Raw genomic sequence first — 24,756 nt, 5'->3', positions numbered from 1 at the left:
AAGCATCAGAAGAGGCAAGTTCAATTAAGGACTGAAAAAAATAATGATAGGAGCTAATAAATGCTAGTAAGTGCCTTTCCTTATTTGACTTACAGAAATGTAGTTTATACAGCTATGAAGTAACTTAAAAGTATCCCTCCATCATTGCTTAAAATGGAAAATTATTTTTTCCTTCATGGTTTACTTAAAAGCAACAAGCAGTAACAGTCATCTGAAGAGAGAGATGTTTCTCTTTCAGGCTGAAGAGGTGAGGTGCTGTAAGCCATGTAGAGTATTAGATGCACACAGTTCTGTAAAAGGGGCCTTGCTCATCCTTTTATTTGAAAAACATCGAGGCTTAGAATAGATGTTTTTGTCTTCTTTCAGCTCTTTTGTGGCTGGCATGCATAATGAATGTCTGTGAGTCTCTGCATTAGGAATCTGCCCAGGAAACATGTAGAATTAGAATGGAGTCCACAAAAGGGAAAACTAAGATTTGTCATCCAGTTCCAAGATTCTATTTAGACAGAAATGTTTCCATCTTCATAATGGCTGGATGCTCATGACGAGCTAATTAATGGGATAAAGTTTCTACTGCCTATTATATAATTGACTTACCTTAAAATAAGGTACTTGTGAAAAGAAAATAGGAAGAGAATCTTTCTGTCTCAGTTCACTCCAGTTCTGGCAAATAACTATTTCTAGATATTTTATTCATCAAGAGAGAAGGGGGGAAATGACTCATTTGGAGAAGCCGTTTGTCATTAGACTTACTATGCATGCAGTATGGAAAACATTCCAAATTGTTTATCTGCCTATTAAGTTAATTATGCATTATCTACATCAATAGGAGGGGAAGCTTTAATGTATATTATTTTATTTATAACATTTCTTTTTAAACCCTTACCTTCTGTCTTAGAATTGATACCAAGTATTGATTCCAGAGTGATAAGGACTGGGTAATTGGGTTAAATGACTTCCTCAGGGTCATACAGTATTTCTAATTCTCAGGGGATGAGTAGAGCTTTCTTCACCCTGGGCCCTTCTCCTTTTTCACTCTCTTCTCTATTTACTTATTTTCAATGCTCTTCTCTTTATTTCCTGCCACCCTTATAAAAGCATATATGCTTACAAAAGTATATATAATTACAGAAGTAATGCTGTAGTCTTGGGACTTGGGACTAAATACTAGGAAACGCTAGAAAATTAAGAGATAATTATTATTTATGAAAAAGGAAGAAAGCAAGAAAAATAGAGGCTGGACCTAAGATTTCATTTGGTATGTTGTTTAGTTCATTCAGTCATGTCTAACTCTTTGTGACCACATGGACCATTGTCTTGGCAAAGATACTGAAGTGATCTGCCATTTTCTTCTCTACTCCCTCCTGTGATTCCAAGAGGCTGTAGCATGTGTCATGGCTATACCCCAATAAAAATGTCTTGGCAGATGGCCTAACTGAGATTCAGGGTGACTGACAGGCCTCTAATTCATCAGTGAGTTAGGAGGATGCCTACCCAAGCCTGTAAAGATTTCCCTTTCTGAATGGACAAATGAAAATAATTTGTTCCAGTGTCCAAAGGGGCAGCTAAAACAGGTACTGTGGATTATTTAGAGCTTGGTCAGACATCAAAGATGCCAATATCATCCACTGCATCCTAAACCACTGACAATCATCTTCACTTTTGTCCTATTTTTGGACTTTGATGACTCTGGAAGAGAGAATGAGGCTGAACACTGTGCAACTCTGCCTTACTGAAATTCAATTGATGCAGAAGTCAAGACATCACTCTGTGATATCACTGATTCATTTCAGAAATCAACAGAGGCAAACAGAAGGTAAATGACTTGCCCAGGGTCATGTAGTTGGTAAGTGTCTGAGTCTGGATGTGACCTCAGGTTGTCCTGAATCTGGGCTCAGCACTTTATCCACTGAGACATCTAGCTACCTCTCTTTTAGTAGAGGGAACAGCATCTTAAAGTCTTATAGGTTTGCCTGGAGGGCTAGAAGTTAAATTACCTGCCTAGTGTTATATGGTCAGTATATATCAGACAGGAGACAAACCCAGCTCTACCTGCCCTTTAAGCCATTTCTCTTTCCAATATATCAAAGCAATTTGAAAAGAAAAAAGTGAACTATTTACTTATAATAAGAAAACTTAGAATCATGTGTCTTATCAAATAGTAAGTCTGTTTTTTTCTAGTACTAAAAAATAATCTCTTCTTTGGAAATATCAATTAATCCCAAGGTTTTAATTACATATACAGATGAATTCTAAATCCATATACTTAGCCTATATGGTCTTTAACCCATGTGGACTCTCATCCACAAGTCAACCATGAGCTCACCGATGAACAATGACTTTTCTCTATATTAAATTTCCCTTTTCTTAATCGTTCCCTAAAATTTTTGCCCTCTATTGGCCTACATGTGGTTCCTCAAACAACATTCTGTCTCTCTCATCTCTTTCCCTTGGCAATGCCTATCTTCCATTCTTGGAATGCTCTCTCTCCCTTCTACCTCTAGAAATCTCTGACTTCCTTTAACAATCAATTTAAGAAGGAGACCTTTCCCTGTAAGTCTGTAAATATTAAAGTACTAGCTATCATTATCATATCATTAACAATAATAATAGCTAATACTTTAAGATATTTTAATACTTTTAAGTAGAATAATGATGATAATGATAATAATGAACCTAGTACTTTATCCCCTGTACCAGCTAGCTACCTTAATTTTTTAAAATTAATTTCAAAAGCCAGACTTTACTACAATCTATGTGGGCAAGTAGGTGGTACAGTGCAGAGTCCTGGGCCTAAAGTCAGGATAATTTATCTTCCCAAGTTCAAATATGACCTCAGACACTTACCAGCTATGTGACCCTGGGCAAGTCATTCTGCACTGTTTATTCTTTATACAAAAGAATAAATTGGAGATAACAGAGGACTAGGAAAGGATTCTTATAAAAGATGGGACTTAAAAGAAGTCAGTGAATATGCCCAAAGGGCTTTAAAAGACTATCTGCCTTTTGATCCAGCTATACCACTGCTGGGTCTATACCCCAAAGAGAACATAAGGAAAAAGAATTGCACAAAAATATTTATAGCTGCGCTCCTTGTGGTGGGAATAAATTGGAAAATGAGGGAATGTCCATCAATTGGGGAATGGCTGAACAAATTGTGGTATCTGTTGGTGATGAAATACTCTTGTGCTCAAAGGAATAATGAACTGGAGGAATTCCACGTGAACTGGAAAGACCTCCAATAATTGATGCAGAGTGAAAGGAGCAGAGCCAAGAGAACATTGTACACAGAGACTGATACACTGTGGCACAATTGAATATAATTGACTTCTCTACTAGCACCAATGCAATAATCCAGGACAATTCTGTGGGACATAAGAAAGAACACTACCCACATTCAGAGAAAGAACTGTGGGAGCAGAAACACAGAAAACAACTGCTCGATTACATGGTTTGATGGGGAAATGATTGAGGACGTAGACTCTAAGGGATCACCCTAATGCAAAATATTAATAATATGGAAATAGGTCTTGATCAATGACATGTAAAACCCAGTGGAATTGCTTGTTGGCTATGAGAGGGATAGGAGGGGAGGGAAAGAACACAAATCATGTAAGCATTGAAAAATATTCTAAATTAATTAATTAAATTTAAATTTTCAAATTAAAAAAAATAAAAGAAGTCAGTACAGTCAGAAAGTAGATATGAAGAAGAAATGAATTCTACATTTGGGGGACAACCATTGAAAATGAACAGAATCTAGGTGAAACCAAATAGCCCAGTAGATAGAAAGCCAGCCCTAGAAATTGGAGGTCCTAGGTTCAAATCTAACCTCAGACACTTCCTGGCTGTGTGACCCTGGGCAAATCACTTAATCCAAATCACTCTTCTTCTTGGAACCAATACTTAGTATCAATTCTAAGTCAGAAGATAAAGGTTTAAAAATAAAAAGAAAATGGATGGAATCTGGAGATGAATTATTTTGTGGCAGAAATGGTAAGGAAGATATAGAATATAACCTGGAAACACTGGATATTTAGAAGAGGGGAGGTTCATGGAGAAAAGATATTAAGTATAATTTTGGACATGTTAAATTTAAGATATCTAAATGACATTTGTTTTCTACAAGACCATTACCTTCCAAAAGATAAGCACATGAGACTGGAGTTCAGAAGAGAGGTTAGGATTGTGTAAATACATCTGAGAATGACCCACATAGTTGTTTTTGGTCAGGAGACTAGTGTGAGTTGAACAGTCTATTAGGCAAATTACTTCAATAGCCACAGGAAATCATGTGGATTGAAGAAAGGAGAAACTGGAAGCTGGGGACCCAAACAGAAGCTTTTGTCCAACTGAGAATTAATGGGAATCTGGACTTGGGTAATAGCAACAGATAAGAGAAGAGCAGATAAGGCCAGAGTTGGTGTGAAGATCAAATGAAATAATATTTATAAAGCACTTAGCACAGTTCCTAGCACACAGTAAGCATTTAATAAATGCTCGTTCCCTTCCTTCTTTGATGAAAATAAAACTTGTTTCACATAATGTATAATCTAGCAATAAGGACTCTAGAGGAAAAAGAAATAGAATAAGAAAATTTTATTACAGTCAAACTCAATGACTGTTTTGCACACCACAAGTACCATATTTGTATGTCTCTATATTGACTTATTCACTTATTATTACAGTTCCTGCAATGAATTTCTGCCTCTAGGAATAAATAAAATGGTTCCTTTATTTCACAATAAAGAGATTCTCTCTCTCCTTGGTCCATCCAAGTGACAGCAGGAGTAATGTGACAGGTGCAGGTAGAAACCTTTAAGGAGGATGAAGAGAGTGCAGTAATCTCACTTCTCCCTCTGTTTATGTGGGTCAAAAAAGGGAAAACCAACTGAGAAAACCATTTCCACTCTGTATGGCTTACTCTGTGTGTAATATAAGTCATCTATAGAGAATGGCACAAAGATGGTCTTCAGCTGGTTAATTTATTAGCAATGTCCTTTCTTGATCAATGTAATGAATCTGGTCATAAAAAGAAGCAGTACTGGAATTCTGAATGAATCACTTATGCTGTTTGTTTACCTCACATTTCAAAAGGTGATTCCTCTAGCTGCCAAAAGCAGTGACACAAACGGGGATTTAAAATTAGGCTTATATTCTTTGTTCCTCTTTAATCAACACCCAGAATTCTCTGAAATTCAAATCTAGTTTTTTCTAGAGGATGCAAAAAAAGCTCCACACCATCCACCCTGTTGGCTTGAAAGATATGACTCAGAATTCAGAGAAGGCTTCGAATTCCCTGGAGTCATGAAAAATTCATCTCAGAAAATTAAGCTGATTAGAACTCCAGGGAAGCACTAGGGGTACTGACAGATTTATAATTCAATCAATCGCATTTATCACACCTATATATTCTACAAGGCAGTAACTATGCCATACTAGAGTACAGACAACATGTGAGTTCCTTCCCATTTCTAAAGGGAGCCAGAATTTGACACTAAATATGAGCATGGTTTACTGTGGATCTAATAGGGAGAGGGACTGTCACTGTTATTTTATTGGTAGACAGAACCCATGATAGCAATGAAAGTTGGAATCTTCTCTGAGACATAAAGTCTTAGGAATCTTCTTAAAGGGCTGAGAAGCTAAATGATTTGTCCATGATCACAGAGCTGGTCCTTATCAGAGGTGAAACTTTTTATAGGGTCTGGTCTCTGTCTACTAGACCACATCATTGATTACATTAATATCACATGTTAATATGAATCTAAATCTGCTAATATATTTGTGAACTTTTTTCTTGAGATTGGATTGTAGGTGATTAATTAATAGTATCTGGGCGTGGGGACTGGATGGCTCTATGGATTAAGAGCCATGCCTAGAGACAGGAGGACCTGGGTTCAAATCTGGATTCAGAGACTTCCTTACTGAGTGATCCTGAGCAAGTCACTTGACCCCCATTGCTTAGCCCTTACCATTCTTCTGGCTTGGAACCAATATACAGTATTGATTCTAAGATGGAAGGTAAGGGTTTAAAAAAATTATATCTGAGGATTAGTTCTAATAAGACAGTGGAAAAAAGTTATTATATCATTTTAACTGATATTTAAACTTTATCCCTATAAGGGAAAAAAGGGTATTATAAATCATTGACACAATCTAATAGGCTCTCCATTCTTATTAATTTCCAGTTTGATAAGCATCTTTCTGTAGGTTTTAAGGATTTAGGAATCGTCTCTACATTATTATGACATGGGAAAAAAGACTTATAAAGAAATGCTTTCCACAGACAAGTAAAAATTAGATGTGAAAAAATTATGTTTCCCGTAAGTTTTGGCTTAACTAGGCTATTGTTACATTTCATCCTTTTACACAAATAAATGAGAACATCAAGAGTTATCTGCGTGAAGAACAATTGATAGAATGTTCATGCCAAGGAAGCTTTCACTAACATGAATGTTGGGAAACTTTTCAGGAATCAACATACCATAAGATCCCCAGAGATAAGAACTTTTGTGACTATTGAGGAAACTACCAAGATGAGCAAGCTGTTGTTAGCCCTGTATCCTAGCCTGACTGACTATTTCTCTTCAGTTCTCTCTCTGAATTTGTAGTAACTCATACTTTAAATCCAAAGAATCAATCAATCAACAAACATGTTTAAACAGCCCTATGGGAAGAAGTGAAGAAGGAAGAAGACAAGCATTTATTAACCACCTACTACATCCTAGGCACTGGATAATATTTACAAATATCTCATTTGATCCTCACAATAACCCTGTTGAGTCTTATCATTACTTTATAGTTGAGAAAACAGAGATTAAGTGATTTGCCTACTTCTAAGTGTCTGAGGTCAGATTTGAACTTCGGTATTCTTGACCCCAGGTCCAGTGGGCCCCCTATCCATGAAGTTACTTAGCCTCCTCTCTATGCCAGAAACTGTATTGCTGCTGACAATTCAAAGATTAAAAATGAAATAATTACCTTCCCTACATTAAGATGTTTACCTTCTGTTTGAGGAGATAATATGCATAAATACATTACATTACTTGTCTTCCCCTATTCCAGAGTCCAGTTGAGCTGATCTTCCCTGTTTTCTTCACTCAGGTAGCTAGGTGGCACAGTGGCTAGAGTGGCTCATTTTCATGAGTTCAAATCTGGCCTCAGACACTTACTATAGCTGTATGACCAGGGGCAAGTCAACTTACTTCTGTCTGCCCCAGTTTCCTCATCTGTAACATGAGCTCGAGAAGGAAATGAAAAAATTATCCCAGGAAAACAAACAACAACCATGTCCTCCATCCCTCTCTTTGACTATGCAATGACTATCGCTCATTTTGGTGGTTGTTGTTTTTGTTGTTTTAAATCCTTACCTTGTCTTAGAATCAATACTGTGTATTGGTTCCTAGGTAGAAGAATAGTAAGGGCTAGGCAATGGGTGTCAAGTCCAGGGTCATACAGCTAGGAAGTGTCTGAGGCCACATTTGAACCCAGGACCTCCTGTCTCTAGGCCTGGCTCTCAATCCACTGAACCACTTAGCTACTCCTTCTATCTCTCATTCTTGACATATACTTTCTCCTTACCAACATCTCATAGACCCCTTTCTTAATTCAGGATGGAGCTCTAGTACTGTCTCGTATAAGATCAAGATCCATCCAAAGATTCCCCCAAATGGGGAGAAATCAGATAAAGGTATAAACAGGACATTTGAGCTGAGTATTAAGGAAACCCAGAATTCTAAAAGGCAGAGATGAGGATAAAATGCATTTTCAAGTATAGCGAAGTCAGTTAAAAGAGAAAAATGAGTATTGCTAATGGTCAATAAACATCTAGGAAGCACCTACCGCAAGCCCCGATGTCCTGATGTGTTCATAGACCCATTTGACTTTGGGGAAATTACAAAAGGTGGGGGCTAAGAGCTAGAGGAGATCATGAAAGGTAAAAGAGTCCTTGCCCTTGAAAAGTTTATAATTCAATGAGAAAGACAACGTGAAAATAACTGTATACAAACAAGCTAATACGTAGAAAAAAACTAGAAATAATCAGTAGATAGAAGGCCCTAGATTTTAGAGGGACTTGTAAAAGCTTCCTGTAAAAGGAGGGATTTTAACAAACTAGAAAAAAGTCAGAGTAATCATGAAGTGGAGAAAGATGAGAACAAGAAGACCTAAGCTGGCCTGTTGAGTGTGAGAAGGGGAATAATGTATACAGTGAACCGGGTTGTAAAAGGATTTAAATACCAAACAAAGTAGTTTATATTTCATTGTAGTGACACTAAGAAGTCATTAGAGTTTATTGGGGGAGTGACAGGTATTACAGAGGGAAGAGACTAGGAGCAGCATAACCAATTACGAGGTCATTGAAATATTGCAGGCAAGCAGGGACAAGAGCCTGAACTAAGGTAGTGGCCATGTAAATGGAAAGATGCTAGACATGTTGAACAGATAAAGGGGACAAGATATGACAACTATTTGGTTATGTGAGTGAAGGAGAAGAAGTTGGCAGTTATTGCTGAGGTTCAACCCCAGGTAACTCAAAGGATTGATGGTACCCCCCAAAATAAAACAGGGAATCTTACAAGAGAAATAGATTTGGGGCTCTGTTCTAGACTGTACTAAAGTATTACTGTCTACCCAATGGACAACTATAAACAAGATATTTAAAATGTAAGTGTAAATTATTTACTGTTCTCAATATAGCAGATTTTTGTCAATCCTTTGAATGTCCACAAATTAGACATTAGACTGAAAAGGATGTTAACCATACCTTCGCTTTGGTGTTAGGAGAAAACATGTCACTCTATTCATTGTCCCTTTTCCCCCTTCCCAAATAAGTAATTTTCCTTCCTGTTGAGGAGAGTTGGGGAAAGGAAAAAGGTAACTGAAGAATTTTTTTCCTCTAATGCTGCCTATGTTGAAATTTTGCAACTTAATTAAACACTTGGTAATAATACTATTTTCAACCAACTTTTCGCATCATGCTTAAACATGGCAAGAATGACTCAATATCATTGCCAGATGAAAAAGCTTATTAACTTAGCAAATTGATCAACAAGGATTTACTAAATGCCCTACACTGTACCATGCCTAATAGTCAAGGACAAGTAGACCCTAGATGCATCTTCCTGAATATTTTCATCCCTGTCCTCAATTAACAAAAAGCTAGATCAGCATTTCTAATTGCTTTCAATCTCTGAACTAGTCTCAGTCATTTCTATCAGATAACAAGCCTACTAAAGGTTATCCATCAGACAAAAACCAAAGTCCTGATCCTTAATGTCAGAAATACCATTAGTTATTTACAAGAATTCCATGGAACACAGAATAGCCTTTTGCATAAACTCTGAATATCTACACTATAAAAAAACCTACTATGACTGCTGACATTCACATTTCATCTATTCTAGAGGATTAAGCATCTCTACCTTGTACTGACTCATTTCAGAGATAATATAGATTCAGAAGTGTGCTTTTAGAACTCTATGATTCTGGTCAAACTGCAAATTCTAATCCTCATTTCCCTGCCCATTCAGTAGTCAAAGGCAGTCTTTCCATACCCAGTAAAACAGTTGCAACCAAAAAGAGAGACTACTAAAAAGAACCACTAATTGTTTTTTTGGTGTTTTGGGGGTGAGAGATGGCACATGTTGAGGTCAGAGTTTCAATTTTCCTGCATTAAGAAGATTCACTAAGAGAAGCTAAACTTCTCTCCATCTACACCAAAATGTTGATAGTAATACTTTTGTAGTAGCAAAGAAATGGAAACAAAGTAGATGCCTATCAATTGGGGAATAGCTATACAAATTGGATTATGCGAATATAATGGAATGCTGTAAGAAACAATGAACAAGATGAATACAGAAAAGATTTCTAAGAACTGATACAGAGTTAAGTAATCAAAGTCAAGGAAATAGTGGTGTCAAAATTATATATGAAGGAGGCCACTGAATCATACATAAGTACTCCTGTGGGCCATGTATTGACTTAGAAAACCACATATTAAATACCACTCCCATCTATGTTTTATTGTGTTTTTATTCTGTTGTGTATTTTCCAGTTACATTTTACCTGATTCAAGTGTGCTTGGGAGTGTTATAAGTCACATGTTTGCCATATGTACAATTACTTCAAAAATATAAATGGAAAGAACTACCACCACAAAACAATCAAAAGTGAATATTGCAAAATTCTGAAGAATAAGCACAGCTCTAAAGAAAATATATTAGAAAAACACTTCTACTGTCTACTTGCTACTTCTTCTACATAATGCTCTATTAATTATCTCTATGCCTTTCCATTGTCTGTCCTCCAGGACTGGAATACCTCCTCTCCAACCTCCACTTCTTAGAATCCATGGCTTCCTTCAAGACTTGGTTCAAGCAACACCTTTCCCATGAGGCCTCTCCTATTCTCTCCAGGTGCTAGTGCTTTCTCTTTAAGACTACCTTCCACACTCAGTTCGGCATCTTGTATGCACAGGTTATTTCCTTCTCCTACCCCCTTCTCCATTAGAATGCAAACTCACCGAGGGAAGGGGCTGCTTGCTTTTTTTTATGCCTACCACAGAGGAAGCACTTAATACATGTCTATTAATTGACTGATCTATCTTATGGCAGATGGGGAAAGGGAAATGAAAAAGAGTGAGGAAGAGAAAGGGATAGCTTCCTTACTGATAAAATTACTGATCAAAAGAGAGGACTAATGTGAACTTGAACAACCTCTAAGAATTGATGCAGAGTAGTAAAAGGAGTAGAACCAGGAGAACATTATATATAGAAGTTGATACACTGTGGTACAATTGAATATAACAGACTTCTCTACTAGCATCAATGCAATGATCCAGGACAATTCTGAGAGACTTATGAGAAAGAACACTATCCACACCCAGAGAATGAACTGTGAGAGTAGAAATACAGAAGAAAAACAACTATTTGATTACATTGTTCAATGGGAATATGATTGGGGATGTAGACTCTAAAGGATCAGTCTAGTGCAAATACTAATAATATGGAAATAGGTCTTGATCAATGACACATGTAAAACTCAGTGGAATTGCTCATTGGCTACAGGAGGGGAGTGGGAAGAGGTAGGAAAAGAACATGATTCATGTAACCATGGAAAAATATTCTAAATTAATTAATTAAAAATTAAACTTAAAAAATAAGATAAAATTTTTAAAAAGACTAAAAAAGAGAGGACTAAACTGAGTGATCTATAAAGTCACTTTCAATTATCTGTGATTCTACTGTGTCTGTGTAGCTAAAGGATGGGTCATATTTCAAAACTCTGAATAGTGAAGATCTACTCACAAGCATAACAGTCTGATGTTACTAAAACAAAACAAAACAAAAAATAACAAAAGCCTTCCATAAATATACAGAAAATTAAAAACATTTTCCATTACCTTGTTATCTAGTTAAACTAGACTATTGCTTGTTTCCCTCAACCCAAGAGAACCCCAGAGATGAAAATAACTAATAAATCAGAAAGCTTAAAACTGGGTTTATTGTAAACTGAAATATTTGGTTTGCCAGTTTAGTTTGGGGGAGAGAAAAAGCGGGGTGGGGTGGGGGGAGACAAAGAGAGAGAGACAGAGACAAAGATAGACAGAGAGAGGAAGGATGGACAGAAGGAAAAAAGGAAGGAAGGAAGGAAGGGAAAACAATAATAGGGAAACTAAGGTCTTCATTATTCATAGTCAACATTTTGATTGAAAGCCTTGCTTGCTATGAACAGTCATCCATATTATTGTTTTTCCTCCTTCAGAAGATCTGCTTGCTTGTCTTTACTAGCTACCATGTGGTTGACACATCAGGCTTCATAATGTAACTACAGTTTCTAAAAACCATTATGGTGGCATTAGAAAGTTAGTTATGTTGTGACTGCTATTACTTCCAGTAGAGTTAACATGTGTTGTTTCTTGTCCTCAATGAAGTCAACAGAAGGCACCACTGGGTTGGAATTAGAAATCAAGGATGGGGTCAAAGAAGCAGGTGGTGATGTTGACATGATCATTTAACAGTCTGCCTTTTCCCACCTTCTAGATGAAGTATACCATCATTTAAATCTTTAAAGAAATGCAGCAATTGGGGAAAGTATTTCAGAATACCATGATCTCTTCCAAATCTAAATCTGTGACTCATTTATTCCATAAATATAACCACCAACCAAACACATGTTGAAAGATTAAATGGCTGAAAGGAAGATGCTGGACAAGTTGCTGCAGAAACTATCATTGATGGTTATAGTTCCACACACAAGGTCATGTTTTGGTGGGAGAAAAAATTTTGCATCTGGATATGGGCTCTATAATCATAGTCCATTCATGGCTAATGGACCTATGTCACAGCATACATTAAAAACATGCATGTCACTTTTTTTTTAGTCCTTACCTTCCATCTTAGAATCAATATTGTGATCCAAGGCAAAAAAAATGGTAAAGGCTAGGCCATGGCGGATAAGTGACTTTCCTAACATTACACAACTAGAAGTATGTGAGGTCAGATTTGAACATAGGATCTCCCATCTCTAGGTCTGACTCTCAGTCCACTGAGTCACCTAGATGTCCCCTGTGTCACATCTTCTTAAGACCTTAGCTTTCAGTCTTCCACAAAATCATCAAATGAATTGGAGATTTATTAACTGGCTAGTCCAGTTGCCATAATTTAGAGATTAAATAAAAACTCTGAGACCCAGAGAGTAACTTGCCCAAATTAAGGAAAGTAGAGTCAGGAGTAGAATACCTCAGTGTATTCCAAGGCAGAATTCAGGTACCATATCAACAATTCCACAACTTTGTTTGCAGTGAAAGTGAGGAAGAGAATTACAGATTAATCTATTAAAATGCACTGGAAGGTTGTATGGATTTGCCCAAGAAATTTAATGTTTACCAGAAACATTCAGGTTCCTTTGGTGAATGGAGTGTTTGGTTGTTTTTTCCCCTTATTGGTTTTAGAGAGGGAAGAGAGAGTGGTTGGATAAAGAACATTATTTTGTATGGCTTCTAAGCCAGAGCGAGCAGAATTCCCGGCAAGGATGAGGTGTGTCCCTAAGGCACACTACTTTATCAACTAACACATATTCTCTTAAAAGAGGATGAATAATTGCTAGACAGACTCATGCTGTTCCTATCGGTACAAATTTCTTCATGGATTTATTGAATTTGTTTCCTCCCATGCAGTTGTCATTTACATTAGAATGCACCAACAGCTCAAGTCAAGACCACTCCATTTCATCCCGATCAAATAAGCAGGCTTGATAATTGGAAGCCAAGGGGAAGATGAATTGGGCTGCAGGGACGTGTTCTGTTAGTAACAATGCCTTTCATAAGACTCAGTGTCATGCAAGCATGGTCTCTGCTCCAATGACGCAAGCCCCAGAGGCACGTCATACTAACCTTCATCACTTCTACCTGCAGGTCTTCATTGAGGGAAGGAGTCACTCTGACAGCATTCAGGATCTGATTAAGCAACTGCTTCTCATCAGAGTCTGTTTCCATGGAGACAAATCTCTCATCTGACAGCAGCTTCTGTAAAGAGGCACAAGGCAGTAAGCATAGACGGTCTTTCCCCCTGCTGCCTTGCTCTGTTGTAGCTTATTATATATTGATGGTTATTTTTATTACCCAAGAGTCATATAGCTGGAGATCATTATGAAAGGTCTGATATTCTTGTGCTCTGAAAAAACATATGATGATTGAAGCCGATAATGTCTTTCTCAAATGTTATTCATTTAAGAAAAAAACAATAAGCCAAATTTTGCTATCGACTGCTTCATTTCAACTTTGAATGATGCTAAATCCTAGGATGTCAGGAGAACAGGTGTCTGGGTGACAATGAGATGGTACAGGTGTGACAAGCTGATCCACTATCTCTTTATAGACACCTACACGTACCCCCATTCCAATACAGTTTGCTCATAAGAAGAGAAAAAGGTGTGTGTGTGTGTGTGTGTGTGTGTGTGTGTGTGTGTGTGTGTGTATGTGTGTGTTGCGGGGTACTTCTAAGATTCAGAAATCACTCTGCAGATCCTGTTCCTACTGGTTCCCTGATTTAAGCAGCAATTTATTGTGGAAAGGGAAACTAAGTGGTGCAGTGATGAAAAGTCTGGGTCTTGAGTCACAAAGACATGAATTCAAATACAGTCTTAAATATTTACTAGCAGCTATTTAACTCCGAGCAAGTCTCTTAACCTCTGTTTGCCTCAGTTTGCTCATCTGTAAAATGGGGATAATAATAGCATCTACTTGCAATGGTTATTTTGAGGATCAACTGAGATAATCATTGTAAAGCACTTAGTACAGTGCCTAGCATACAGTAAGTACTATACATAAATGTTAGTTATTAGTAGTGGGATCAAACATAATAATTATAAAAAATTTAGCTTGGGACATAATAGATGATGTAGAAATATTAGGTGTTTAGTATTATTATTTTTCAAGGTTGACATGGTGAACTTGAAGAACAACATATTCTCTATTCATTTGAAACCTGTAATCATTAATCCAGAACAGCAGTGAATCACATTCACACTCAACCATGAATTCCTTCCTGCCTGCACCTCATAAAAGAAGCCAAGCCACCTGGAAAAGAGAATGTGTTGCCAAAATGAGAACATTCGTCATCTTTTCCCCTGGTGGAATCAGTACTTGTGTCTGTGTAGAAAAAAGCTAAATGAACTACAATGTTTGGGAAGAGGAGGTGTATTTTAGTTAACTGAATTAACTAAGGTTAAACCTTTGTGCTTGAACCCTTGCTCCTGAGAATCTTTATAAATATAATATGTCTAAAATATGTTGTAGGGGGCAGCTGGGCAGCTCAGTGGATTGAGAGCCAGGCCTAGAGACAAGAGGTCCTAGGTTCAAATCCGGCCTCAGACACTTCCCAGCTGTGTGACCCTGGGCAAGTCACTTGACCCCCATTGCCTACCCTTACCACTCTTCCACCTATAAGTCAATACACAGAAGTTAAGGGTTTAAAATAAAAAAAAATAAATAAAAATAAAATATGTTGTATTCCCCAATTGATAAATGGCCAAAGGATATGCACAGGCAGTTTTTAGAAGAAGATATCAAAACTATCTACATTCATATAAAAAATGCCCTCAATCACTATTGATTAGAGAAATGTAAATGAAAACAACTCCGTGGAACCACCTCACATCTATCAGAAATGACAAATGCTGGAGAGGGTGAGGGAAAATGCGTACACTTGTAAACTATTGTAGGATTTGTGAACTAGTCCAACCATTCCAGAAAACAATTTGGAACAATGCCCAAAGTGCTATTAAACTGTGCATAACTTTTGATCCAGCAATACCACTACTAGGTCCATACCCAAAGAGAACAAACAAAAGAGAAAAGGACCTGGATGTACAAAAATATTTGTAGCATCTCTTTTTGTGGAGGCAAAGAATTGGAAGTTGAGGGACTGCTCATCAATTGGGGAATGGCTGAACAAGTTGTGGCTAAAATGATAGAGTATTATTATGCTATAAGATATGAAGAGGGGTGGTTTCAGAAGAAAAAAACAATATAATAAGACCTGTATGAATTTATGCAAGATGAAAAGAAAAGAACCACAAGAACCAGCACAGTAACAGTAATGTTGCAATGATGAACAATGGTGAAACACTTAGCTACTTTGATCAATACAATGATTCAAGACAATTCCAAAGGATTTATTATAAAGAAATTCTACCCACCTCCAGAGAGAGAACTAGAACTGATGAACTCTGAGTGCAAATTGAAGTATATATATTTTTTGCTTAATTTTTTTTCTTTTTTGTGACATGGCTAATGTGGAAATACATTCTGCATGATTTCACACGAATAACTGATGTTATTTTGCTTGCTTTCTCAATAGGTGGGAAGGAGTGAAGGGAGGGGGAAAATTTAGAACTTAAAATTTTAAAAGACTATTAATATGAATATATGTATATTAAGTTCCATGTAGTCAGAGACTCTAAATTTAGTATGATTCTCAGTGCCTAGTATAGTGCTTTGCACAAAATAGGCAATTAAGATTGGGAGAATCAATCAAGCATTTATTAAGCAGCTACTGTATGAAAGATATTGTGCTAGGGTCTAGGCCTACAAAGAAGTTGAAACAATCCTTGTTCTCAAGAAACTTACATTCTACTAGGAAAATGAAACAATAAACACTGGCCTACTTTTCTACCTTAGCAAAGATAGAAAAGGAAGCCTAATCGAATCTAACTTTCAAGGAAGGACTGAACTGCTTTGGGGTTATCATCCACATAATTATTTTGAATATCAATTTTCATTGTAGAGTGATGAGGATATTGATGGGAATGATTCCAAATTTATACCAATCCTAAGGGCATATTTTACACGTTGTTTTAAAAAATGAATCCCTGGGGTCCTTAGCTCATTCTTTTATCTTTTTTCCTCTACCTTCTAAAAAGGAGAGTGCCAAAGAAAAGATTCGACTTGCGTGCTAATTGAGTTTCAGACAGTTAGTGATAGTCCTTTAACTGATATAAGAAGAAAAACAGCAAAGTTGGAGAAATTCTGACTGAAACAGGAAGACTTTAAATTAGACCTTTGTTTTCCCAAGGTCTAATTTATTATTAGCAAAGTTTCAAGGATTGATTTTCTAACACAGAGAATCAAATTCACCTTGGCTGGATTGCAAATGCAAAATGAGACTTGACACTTCACTAAATCACCTTCTATTCAAGGGGAGTCATACCTGCATCCCTGCTAGAGCATACTGGGCCAATTTCATGTTCTTGGATTCCAAAGCAAGTTGGAGAGGAAGTAGGCACTTCTCCCTGAAAAAGATACCAAAAAAATGAAGAAGGAAGGAAGGAAGGAAGGAAGGAAGGAAGGAAGGAAGGAAGGAAGGAAGGAAGCAAGGAAGCAAAGAAGGAAGGAAGCAAGGAAGCAAGGGAAAATAAGCTCAGATTATTTGGCAANGAAGGAAGGAAGGGAGCAAAGAAGGAAGGAAGCAAGGAAGCAAAGAAGGAAGGAAGCAAGGAAGCAAGGGAAAATAAGCTCAGATTATTTGGCAAGTCATACTTTTTGGTCTGCTTTCTTGTAAAGGTAACAATAAAAAAAATAAATAACTGGTAACTAGAATTGGTTATTTGTAACCACAACATCAACAAACTGGGCAGAAATGAGAACTCATACACTACTTGCCTTGTCTTGAAATTAGAACACAATATTTCTCATTTACTCTTCCAGTGAGCTAAATCATGTTACATCTAACAATAGCAGCATTACTTTCTGCTATAAAAACCTAGCTTTCTATTTCCCAGTTCTACACCTTTGCTGATGGCATCCTTTCTTTTTGAAATCCCCCATTTTCCTTTAATTTGTTTATTGAACTGCTATCCATTCTTTAATACTTAGAACAAATGTCACGTTCTTCTTCATTCTTTCACTGATCACCTCAGTTAGAAATATTCTTTCCTTTCAAATTCCAAAAGCATCACTGAATGGTTCTTATTACAAGTGGCCTTGCATTGACATTATTTGTGTACATCTTCTCTCTCATTAAATTACAATCTTCTTGAGGGCAAGAGCCATTTAATGAACATTTTTCAAGCTTTATTTTTAAAGACATGCTAAAAGAAAAACCACTATCACTGCCAGTTTTCCTCTAAAATTTGTTGTTCAGCCTTTTCAGTCATGTCTGACTCTTCATGACTCCATTTGGTTTCTTGTCAAAGATATTGGAGTAGTTTGTCATTTCCTTCTCCAGCCAAGGAAACTGAGGCAAACAGGTTTAAGTGACTTGCCCATGGTCACACAGCTGGTAAGTGTCTGAGGCCAGATTTGAACTCAAGTCTTCTGACTCTAGGCAAGGTACTCTACCTACTGTACCACCTAGCTGTCCCACTTCCCATTATATATGTATATATATACATTATATATATAAAAATTATGCAAAGAGGAAGTATGGATAGAGCTAATATTCCTAGAAATTTATTTATCATTCTTTCTACTAAATATAATTCTGTATTCATTACATGGATACTCTTCTATGCTTTATCAGGATATAGCATGTAATATTCACTTTATATAAAGATACAGGGCAGTAATGTGTATAAAGTATTGGACTGAATGCAGCTGGTAAAGGAAATCCATACAAAATTTACCTATGTTGACCTAGTTTCTCCCTTCAGGTAGATTACTGTATAGTGGGGGAATAAAATAAATACATAAGTAATTATAATATACAATAATATATAATAACATGCAATATGATTAAATAATAACAGAACATTATATGACAAGAATATTAGATGAGTACAAAATAAAGTGCTATTTTAGATTAAAGAGTTACTTCATCATCATGCCTTATCTAAATTAGATCTTATACAAAAGTACAATATTGTGAAAATCATTAGATCCTGGCTTTCCTATTTATGGACTTCGGCCAAGTCACTTGCTCTCTCTGGGCCTTGGTTTTTTATTTTGTAAAATGGAAGTATTAGATGTAGTGATCCCTGAACATTTCTTCTATCTCTAAATCCAGGTTCCTGTAAACTATATATACATAATACCTGGTCTTTAGGCATATAAAGCAAAATAAACTAGTCTACAAATATTGGAGAGCAATCAATTAGCAAGCATTCAAGTATCTAGTATTTGCTGGGAACTGGGGATCCAAAGACACACACACACACACACACACACACACACACACACACACACACACACACAAATGAAAAGAGCAGTAATCTAAGATATAGCATCTATTTCTGTCCTCATTTTACCATATCCTTATGATTGGGCAAGTCACATAAGAAAACTCAGGTCCAGAGAAGTTTGTCTGTGAAATGGGACAAATAATATTTACTTTTCTAATCTCATTAGGTTTTCAAGAGGCTCCCAGGAGATACTATATGTATGAACAGTTTTTATACTACAAATTCAATTTGATCCAATCTAATAGACATTTATTGCACCTACACGCAAGTTTAATAACCAGCTCCTGATTTTTGCCACAGCACTTCCACCAATATACACACTGATTTGCTATCAAACAACATTGCTATAGCTCAGTGGAATGAGAGCCAGGCCTAGAGACAGGAGGTCCCAGGTTCAAATCTGGCCTCAGACACTTCCTAGCTGTGTGACTCTGGGCAAGTCACTTGACCCCCATTGCCTAGCCCTTACTGCTCTTCTGCCTTGGAACCCATACATAGTATTGATTCTAAGACAGAAGGTGAGGATTTAAAAACAAAATCAAACAAAACATGGCCTTCCAGTTCATCAACTTCCTCAACCTCCAAGACTTATACCATGGATGTAGCCTTAATCTGATCATGACTCAAAAGTGAGTGTTTTGCTTCATTGATCCTATAAACTTCAACATTCTTCCAAAATCCTGTTTGGTTACTAAATCCCTTTCTAAGCCAGCTTCAGTCTACCTTTCTAAGTTTAACTGCATATTTACAAATGCCACATTCTAGCCTAACAGGCCTGCTGGCTACTGCTCAAACACCACAACCCATTCCCTGTCTTAATGCCTTTTGTACCACCAGCCTTGCATGCCTGGAATACACTTCTTTGCCATAGAATCCTCAAGCCTCCTCCAAGGTTCAACTCATGTTAATTCCTACCTGAAGCTTAAAAAAACATCCTCTCCTCTTCCATTCAACCCCTCCTCCCCAGGCACTAGTGCCCTTCTTCAAGTCCACATTATTTTGTGTATATTTTATATTAATTTATTTATAAACACATTCTACCTCTCTAACACCTCAACAACATTTTAGCTTCTTGAAAGCAGAAATTATTTTCATTTTTGTCTTTGTATTCCCAGTTCCTACACAGTGCCTGGACCTTAACAGATGCTTAAGAGATGCCTGTTTGTTAAATGTTAAAAAAAAAAAGAGAGAGATGCCTGTTGAATGAAAAAAATAAATATCATAAGTAACAGGGACACAAAAACCAAATGAAACAAAAAATAGTTCCTGCTACAAAGCTATTGATACTCATATGCATATAGATAGATAGATAGATAGATAGATAGATAGATAGATAGATAGAGAGAGAGAGAGAGAGAGAGAGAGAGAGAGAGAGAGATAGCAATAGGTTGCTGGAATGGTGATAATAAGAATAAAATCTATGATTTTTACTTGGGCAGTGGAAAAATCTCATTTCCCTTTCTCAGAGTGTACTTCAATACAGAGTGTACTTCAATATGTTAATCAATAGAAGCCTTCGCCTCTTTAAATTAACTCTGTTCTCAGCTAAGGGTGAGAAGAGAGATCACAGTATTTCACCTTCAGAAACCCTAAGAAACCATCTGTGTAGATAGCCCAATGAATCAGAAAATTAACAATCACTCTAGTATAGAGAAATTGGCTCAGAGACTTGAGCATTTAGTCATCCACCACATTGTCAGCTAACCTGCATCTCTGAATATCCTTCCAGCATCATCAGCCACAGACAAAGAATGAGAGAGGCTTGAGATATGGCACGAAAACAGATTCAATTACAAAGAACATCACTCCCCATTTCACCACCAGTCAAACCAACCCTCGTTGTCTAATAACTGGCTTACAGGAAAATGAATCCTCATCGTGGTTTCTCTTTCCACACATCCTTTGGCATCAATGACAACATCAGATTATTTTCTGTTACTATGGCAAATCTCATCAATGCTATCTTCATCATCACCTCATTGTGGTTACAAAAGCAACTCCAGATGTGTGGCCACTCAGAATGTGATCTGCAGAGAATTCCAATTCTGTTCACTGAGCATATGTAGGAGAGGTCTGTTGCTGTCACTGGCAATACCAAGGATAGAAAAAAACAACAGAGGATGTGAAGGGCAGGAATAAGAGGAGAGATGCTTTTCCAAGTGCATGAATGCTATCAAAAGTATTAGACATCTAAACATCTATACTTTTATAAAAATATATCTACACATGTGCTGATAAAATGCATATAAAGAGTCAGGCAAGGATCTTCTAGACTAAATGACCCTGTACACTTGGTTAATTAGCTCAGCAGATATGAAAATCTATACCAATGCTCAGCCCAGGCAAGCCCAGATTATAAGAATCAAAAGAACAAGAGTGAGACACAGCCTTTCAAAGCAAAACCTGATCCATAAACTGTCAGACAAAATCCTTAGTCATCCTAGGTATCCTTCGTGGTCATATATATGCTTATGGTTGAATTCTTATCTCCTGACTCTTTCAGTCTGTAATTCCAGGCACTGATTTACCTGGTACCCATTATTTTTTCAGTTATCTCATTTTCTGGCTCTCTATGAATGGTATAAGACCTCGTTTGATCCTTGTCTAAACTCAGTTTCCTTCTCCCCACATTGGAAATGTCGCTAATGCAGGAAGATGTGTGACCCATTATCCCAACTCCTGTCAAGCCCTGTAGATCCTTGACTGGGGCAAAGGAAAGAATTAGCTCAGTATCTCTCATTTCTTCTAGTAAGTGATGTGGTCCTTCTCTGGAAGAGGTCTCACGATCCTCTGTTAACCGCTTCGCTTTCCAATTCTCCTTTGACAGGACAACTAGTATGGTCAGGATGCAAATGAATAAAATTCAGAACTCTCACAGGCCAGTGAGGTTGGCACCAAAAAATCCATTACATGACTACATAACAAAATTCTTCCCGCTAGTTGGCTTGTTCACAAATATGAGTAAATGGTTGTGTAGAGATTTAGGGGAGAAAGGAGGAGAGATAGTATAGTAGATTATTCACAATCAGGATATGAGTTTGTATCCTGGTTGTGCCACTTAACACTTCAGTAACCTTGGACAAATCATTGAATTTCTCTGGGCTTCTGTTTCTTTACTTGCAAAATGAAGGTGTTTTATTACTAGATGACCTTAAAGGTCATTTCTAGCATGAGGTATCAACAATAAACATGACAAACCACCTTCAAATATCTGAAGGACTGTCATGAGGAAGAGAAATTCAGCTGGTTCTGATACTGTTTGGCTCCAGATGACTAATCTGAGAACATTGGAAAGAAGTTGCCCAGAAGGAGAATGGACTTCCTGAATGCCCCAAGAAGTGGGTTCCTCCTCACTGCTTTCTAGGCTAGGACAGATAATCATTTGTCAGGCATGTTTTTTTTTTAATTTTAAACCCTTAACTTCTGTGTATTGACTTATAGGTGGAAGATTGGTAAGGGTAGGCAATGGGGGTCAAGTGACTTGCCCAGGGTCACACAGCTGGGAAGTGTCTGAGGCCGGATTTGAACCTAGGACCTCCTGTCTCTAGGCCTGGCTCTCAATCCACTGAGCTACCCAGCTGCCCTGTCAGGCATGTTTTAATGGAAATTCTTTTGTAGGGATTTGAGTTGATCTAGACTCTCCATGGTAAGCAAGATCCTTTCCAACACAGAAAATTTTGTCAGAGTTGGGATTCAAACACAAATTAGAATGCCATGTAACCCAAAGGGTAAGGCAAAGATACATAACAGCTTTACAGTAGGCTTTCCCAATCAGTCCACAAACAATTATTATATGTTCATGTTCATGTGCATGTGTCAGGTGTTGTTCTAGGACAAAGAGAGGTAGAAATATAGCCCCTGCCCTCATATTATAATGGGTGAGCCACGTAAATTTATATACAAGACATGTACAGAGTAGATGGAAGATAGTTTGTTAGTGAAGTACTAGGGTGGGGTGGGGGAGAGAATAGGAAAGGTGGAGGGCAACATCTGAATTTTATCTTTAAGGGACTCAGAAAAACTAAGAGGTGAAGGGAGTGATTGAGCATTCCAGACAAGAGGGACAGCTAGTGAAAAGGTATAGAATAGGGAATAGGAGTATATAGTATATGAGAAATTGAATCAAAGAGTATATGCAGGAGAGAAAAGTATAGGAAGCCTGGAAAGGTTAGAAGAGGTTCAGTTGTGAGGGGCTTTAAATGGCAAAAAAGACTTCATGTTTTATCCTGGAGGTAATAGAAAGTCATTGAAACTTATTGATTAGGGAGGAGAGGAGTTGATATGGTCAGATCTTCACTTTAGGAAAATTACTAGTGAAGGCAGAATGAAAGTGGGGATAGGAGAGCCTTGAAGCAGGGTGACAACTAGAGGATTATTACAATGGTCTAAGTGAGAATTGATGAAGGTTTATACTGAGGTGGTGGCTTTGTGAGTGTAGAGAAGGGACATAAATAAGAGTTATAGATGTGTAGAAATGGAAAGATTTGATAAGAGAATGAATATGTAAAATGATTCCAATTGCAAAGTCATGGATGACACTAAGGCTAGAAATCCAGGGGACTAGGAGAATGATGGTGCCCTTTTCTCAACAATAATAAGAAAGTTTAGAAGAAGGAAGGGAGAGTTTCGGATGGGGGCAAGATTATGAACTTTGTTTTGAATATGTTGAGTTTGAGAAGCCTGCAAGACATACAATTCAAGATGTCCAAAAGATTGTTGGTGATATGAGGCTGTAGCTCATGACAGAGACTAGAGCTGGATATATAGATCTTACAAGTGTCTATACAGATATGATCATTTAACCCATGAGAGTTTACCAAGTGAGATAGTACCTAAAGAGAAGAGAAAAGGGCTGAAGACAATGCCTTGGCTAGTATGTGTTAATGAGATAAAGACCCAGCAGAAGAGAATGAGAACAGTCAGGCAGGTTAAAGGAAAATAGGAGAGAAAAGCAAATACTTGTAGATAAAAGAATATACAAGGAGGAAGTTGTGATCAGTTAGTGATTGCAGACAGGTCAAAGAAGGATGAGAAAAGATCATCAGATCTGGTGATTAGGGGATCATTGGTAATTTTGGAGGGAGATGTTAGAGTTGAATGATGAAGTCAGAAGCCAGATTGCAGAGAGTTAAGAGTAAGAGGAAAGGAATTGAATGTGCTTAGCATAGACAGCATTTTTAAGAAGAGGAGAGATATAGGACAACAGTTAAGAGGAGAGAGACATGGGCATGTTTGTAGTCAACAGGGAGTCATCTAGTAGATAGTGAGAGTAGAGATGTGAGAAAGTGGGGATGACTGTGGGACAATTTCCTGGAAAAGTCAAGAGAAGATGAGATCACACTATAAAAGATGACTTGGTTTAATAAGTAGCATAAAAGACATCATCAAGAATTAGATATGAGTAGAAAATGAGGTAACTTGTCATGTAGCAAGAATGATGTTATGTGTGAGTCACATGCTATCATGACATCCTTAGCATATCAAGAGACTCAAAGAAAAGAATTCCAAGCCTTGGATGGGTCTTCTACAGAAGATTTATGGGAAGGATTTTATAGCATATGGGATGCTGAGATGAGATTGTAGCTCCATCCAAATATCCAAACAGTAGTAATAATAAAGGCATTCTTTGTAAATCCAAAGAAGCACTTTAAGATGTTTTGGGAGGTAATTAATCAATCAGCAATCTTTTGTTAAGTACTTAGTCTGTGCCAGTCACTAGAAGTAAGAATCAATGTTAAGAAATGGTGGTGACTGACTTATACCCCAAAGAGATCAAAAGGAAAAAGACTTGTACAAAAATATTGATAGGCGCACTTTTTGTGGTGGCAAAAAATTGGAAAAATGAGGGGATGTCCTTCAATTGAGAAATGGCTGAACAAATTGTGGTATCTGTTGGTGATGGAATACTATTGTGCTCTAAGTAATAATGAACTGGAGGAATTCCATGTGAACTGGAACGACCTCCAGGAATTGATGCAGAATGATAGGAGTAGAACCAGGAGCACATTATACACAGAGACGGATACACTGGGGCACAATTGAATGTAATGGACTTCTCTACTAGCAGCAATGCAA

General features: G+C 37.2%; 1 protein-coding gene across 1 annotated transcript in view; it reads right to left on the bottom strand.

The window, feature by feature from the left end:
* Positions 1-24,756, bottom strand: part of ARFGEF3 (ARFGEF family member 3) — a 215,742-nt gene that overhangs the window by 135,588 nt on the left and 55,398 nt on the right. Inside the window, exons 3-4 of the mRNA XM_044674613.1 lie at positions 16,713-16,794; positions 13,397-13,528 (exon numbers count right to left, since the gene is read on the bottom strand). Coding sequence (XP_044530548.1) covers positions 13,397-13,528; positions 16,713-16,794 — 214 coding nt within the window. The remainder of the gene's footprint in view (positions 1-13,396; positions 13,529-16,712; positions 16,795-24,756) is intronic.

The sequence above is a fragment of the Gracilinanus agilis genome, chromosome 4 (genome assembly GCF_016433145.1).
Source record: "Gracilinanus agilis isolate LMUSP501 chromosome 4, AgileGrace, whole genome shotgun sequence".
In the NCBI taxonomy this organism is placed as follows: domain Eukaryota; kingdom Metazoa; phylum Chordata; class Mammalia; order Didelphimorphia; family Didelphidae; genus Gracilinanus; species Gracilinanus agilis.
The sequence above is the reverse complement of the archived record's forward strand: the minus strand, read 5'-3'. Positions and strand labels throughout refer to the sequence as shown.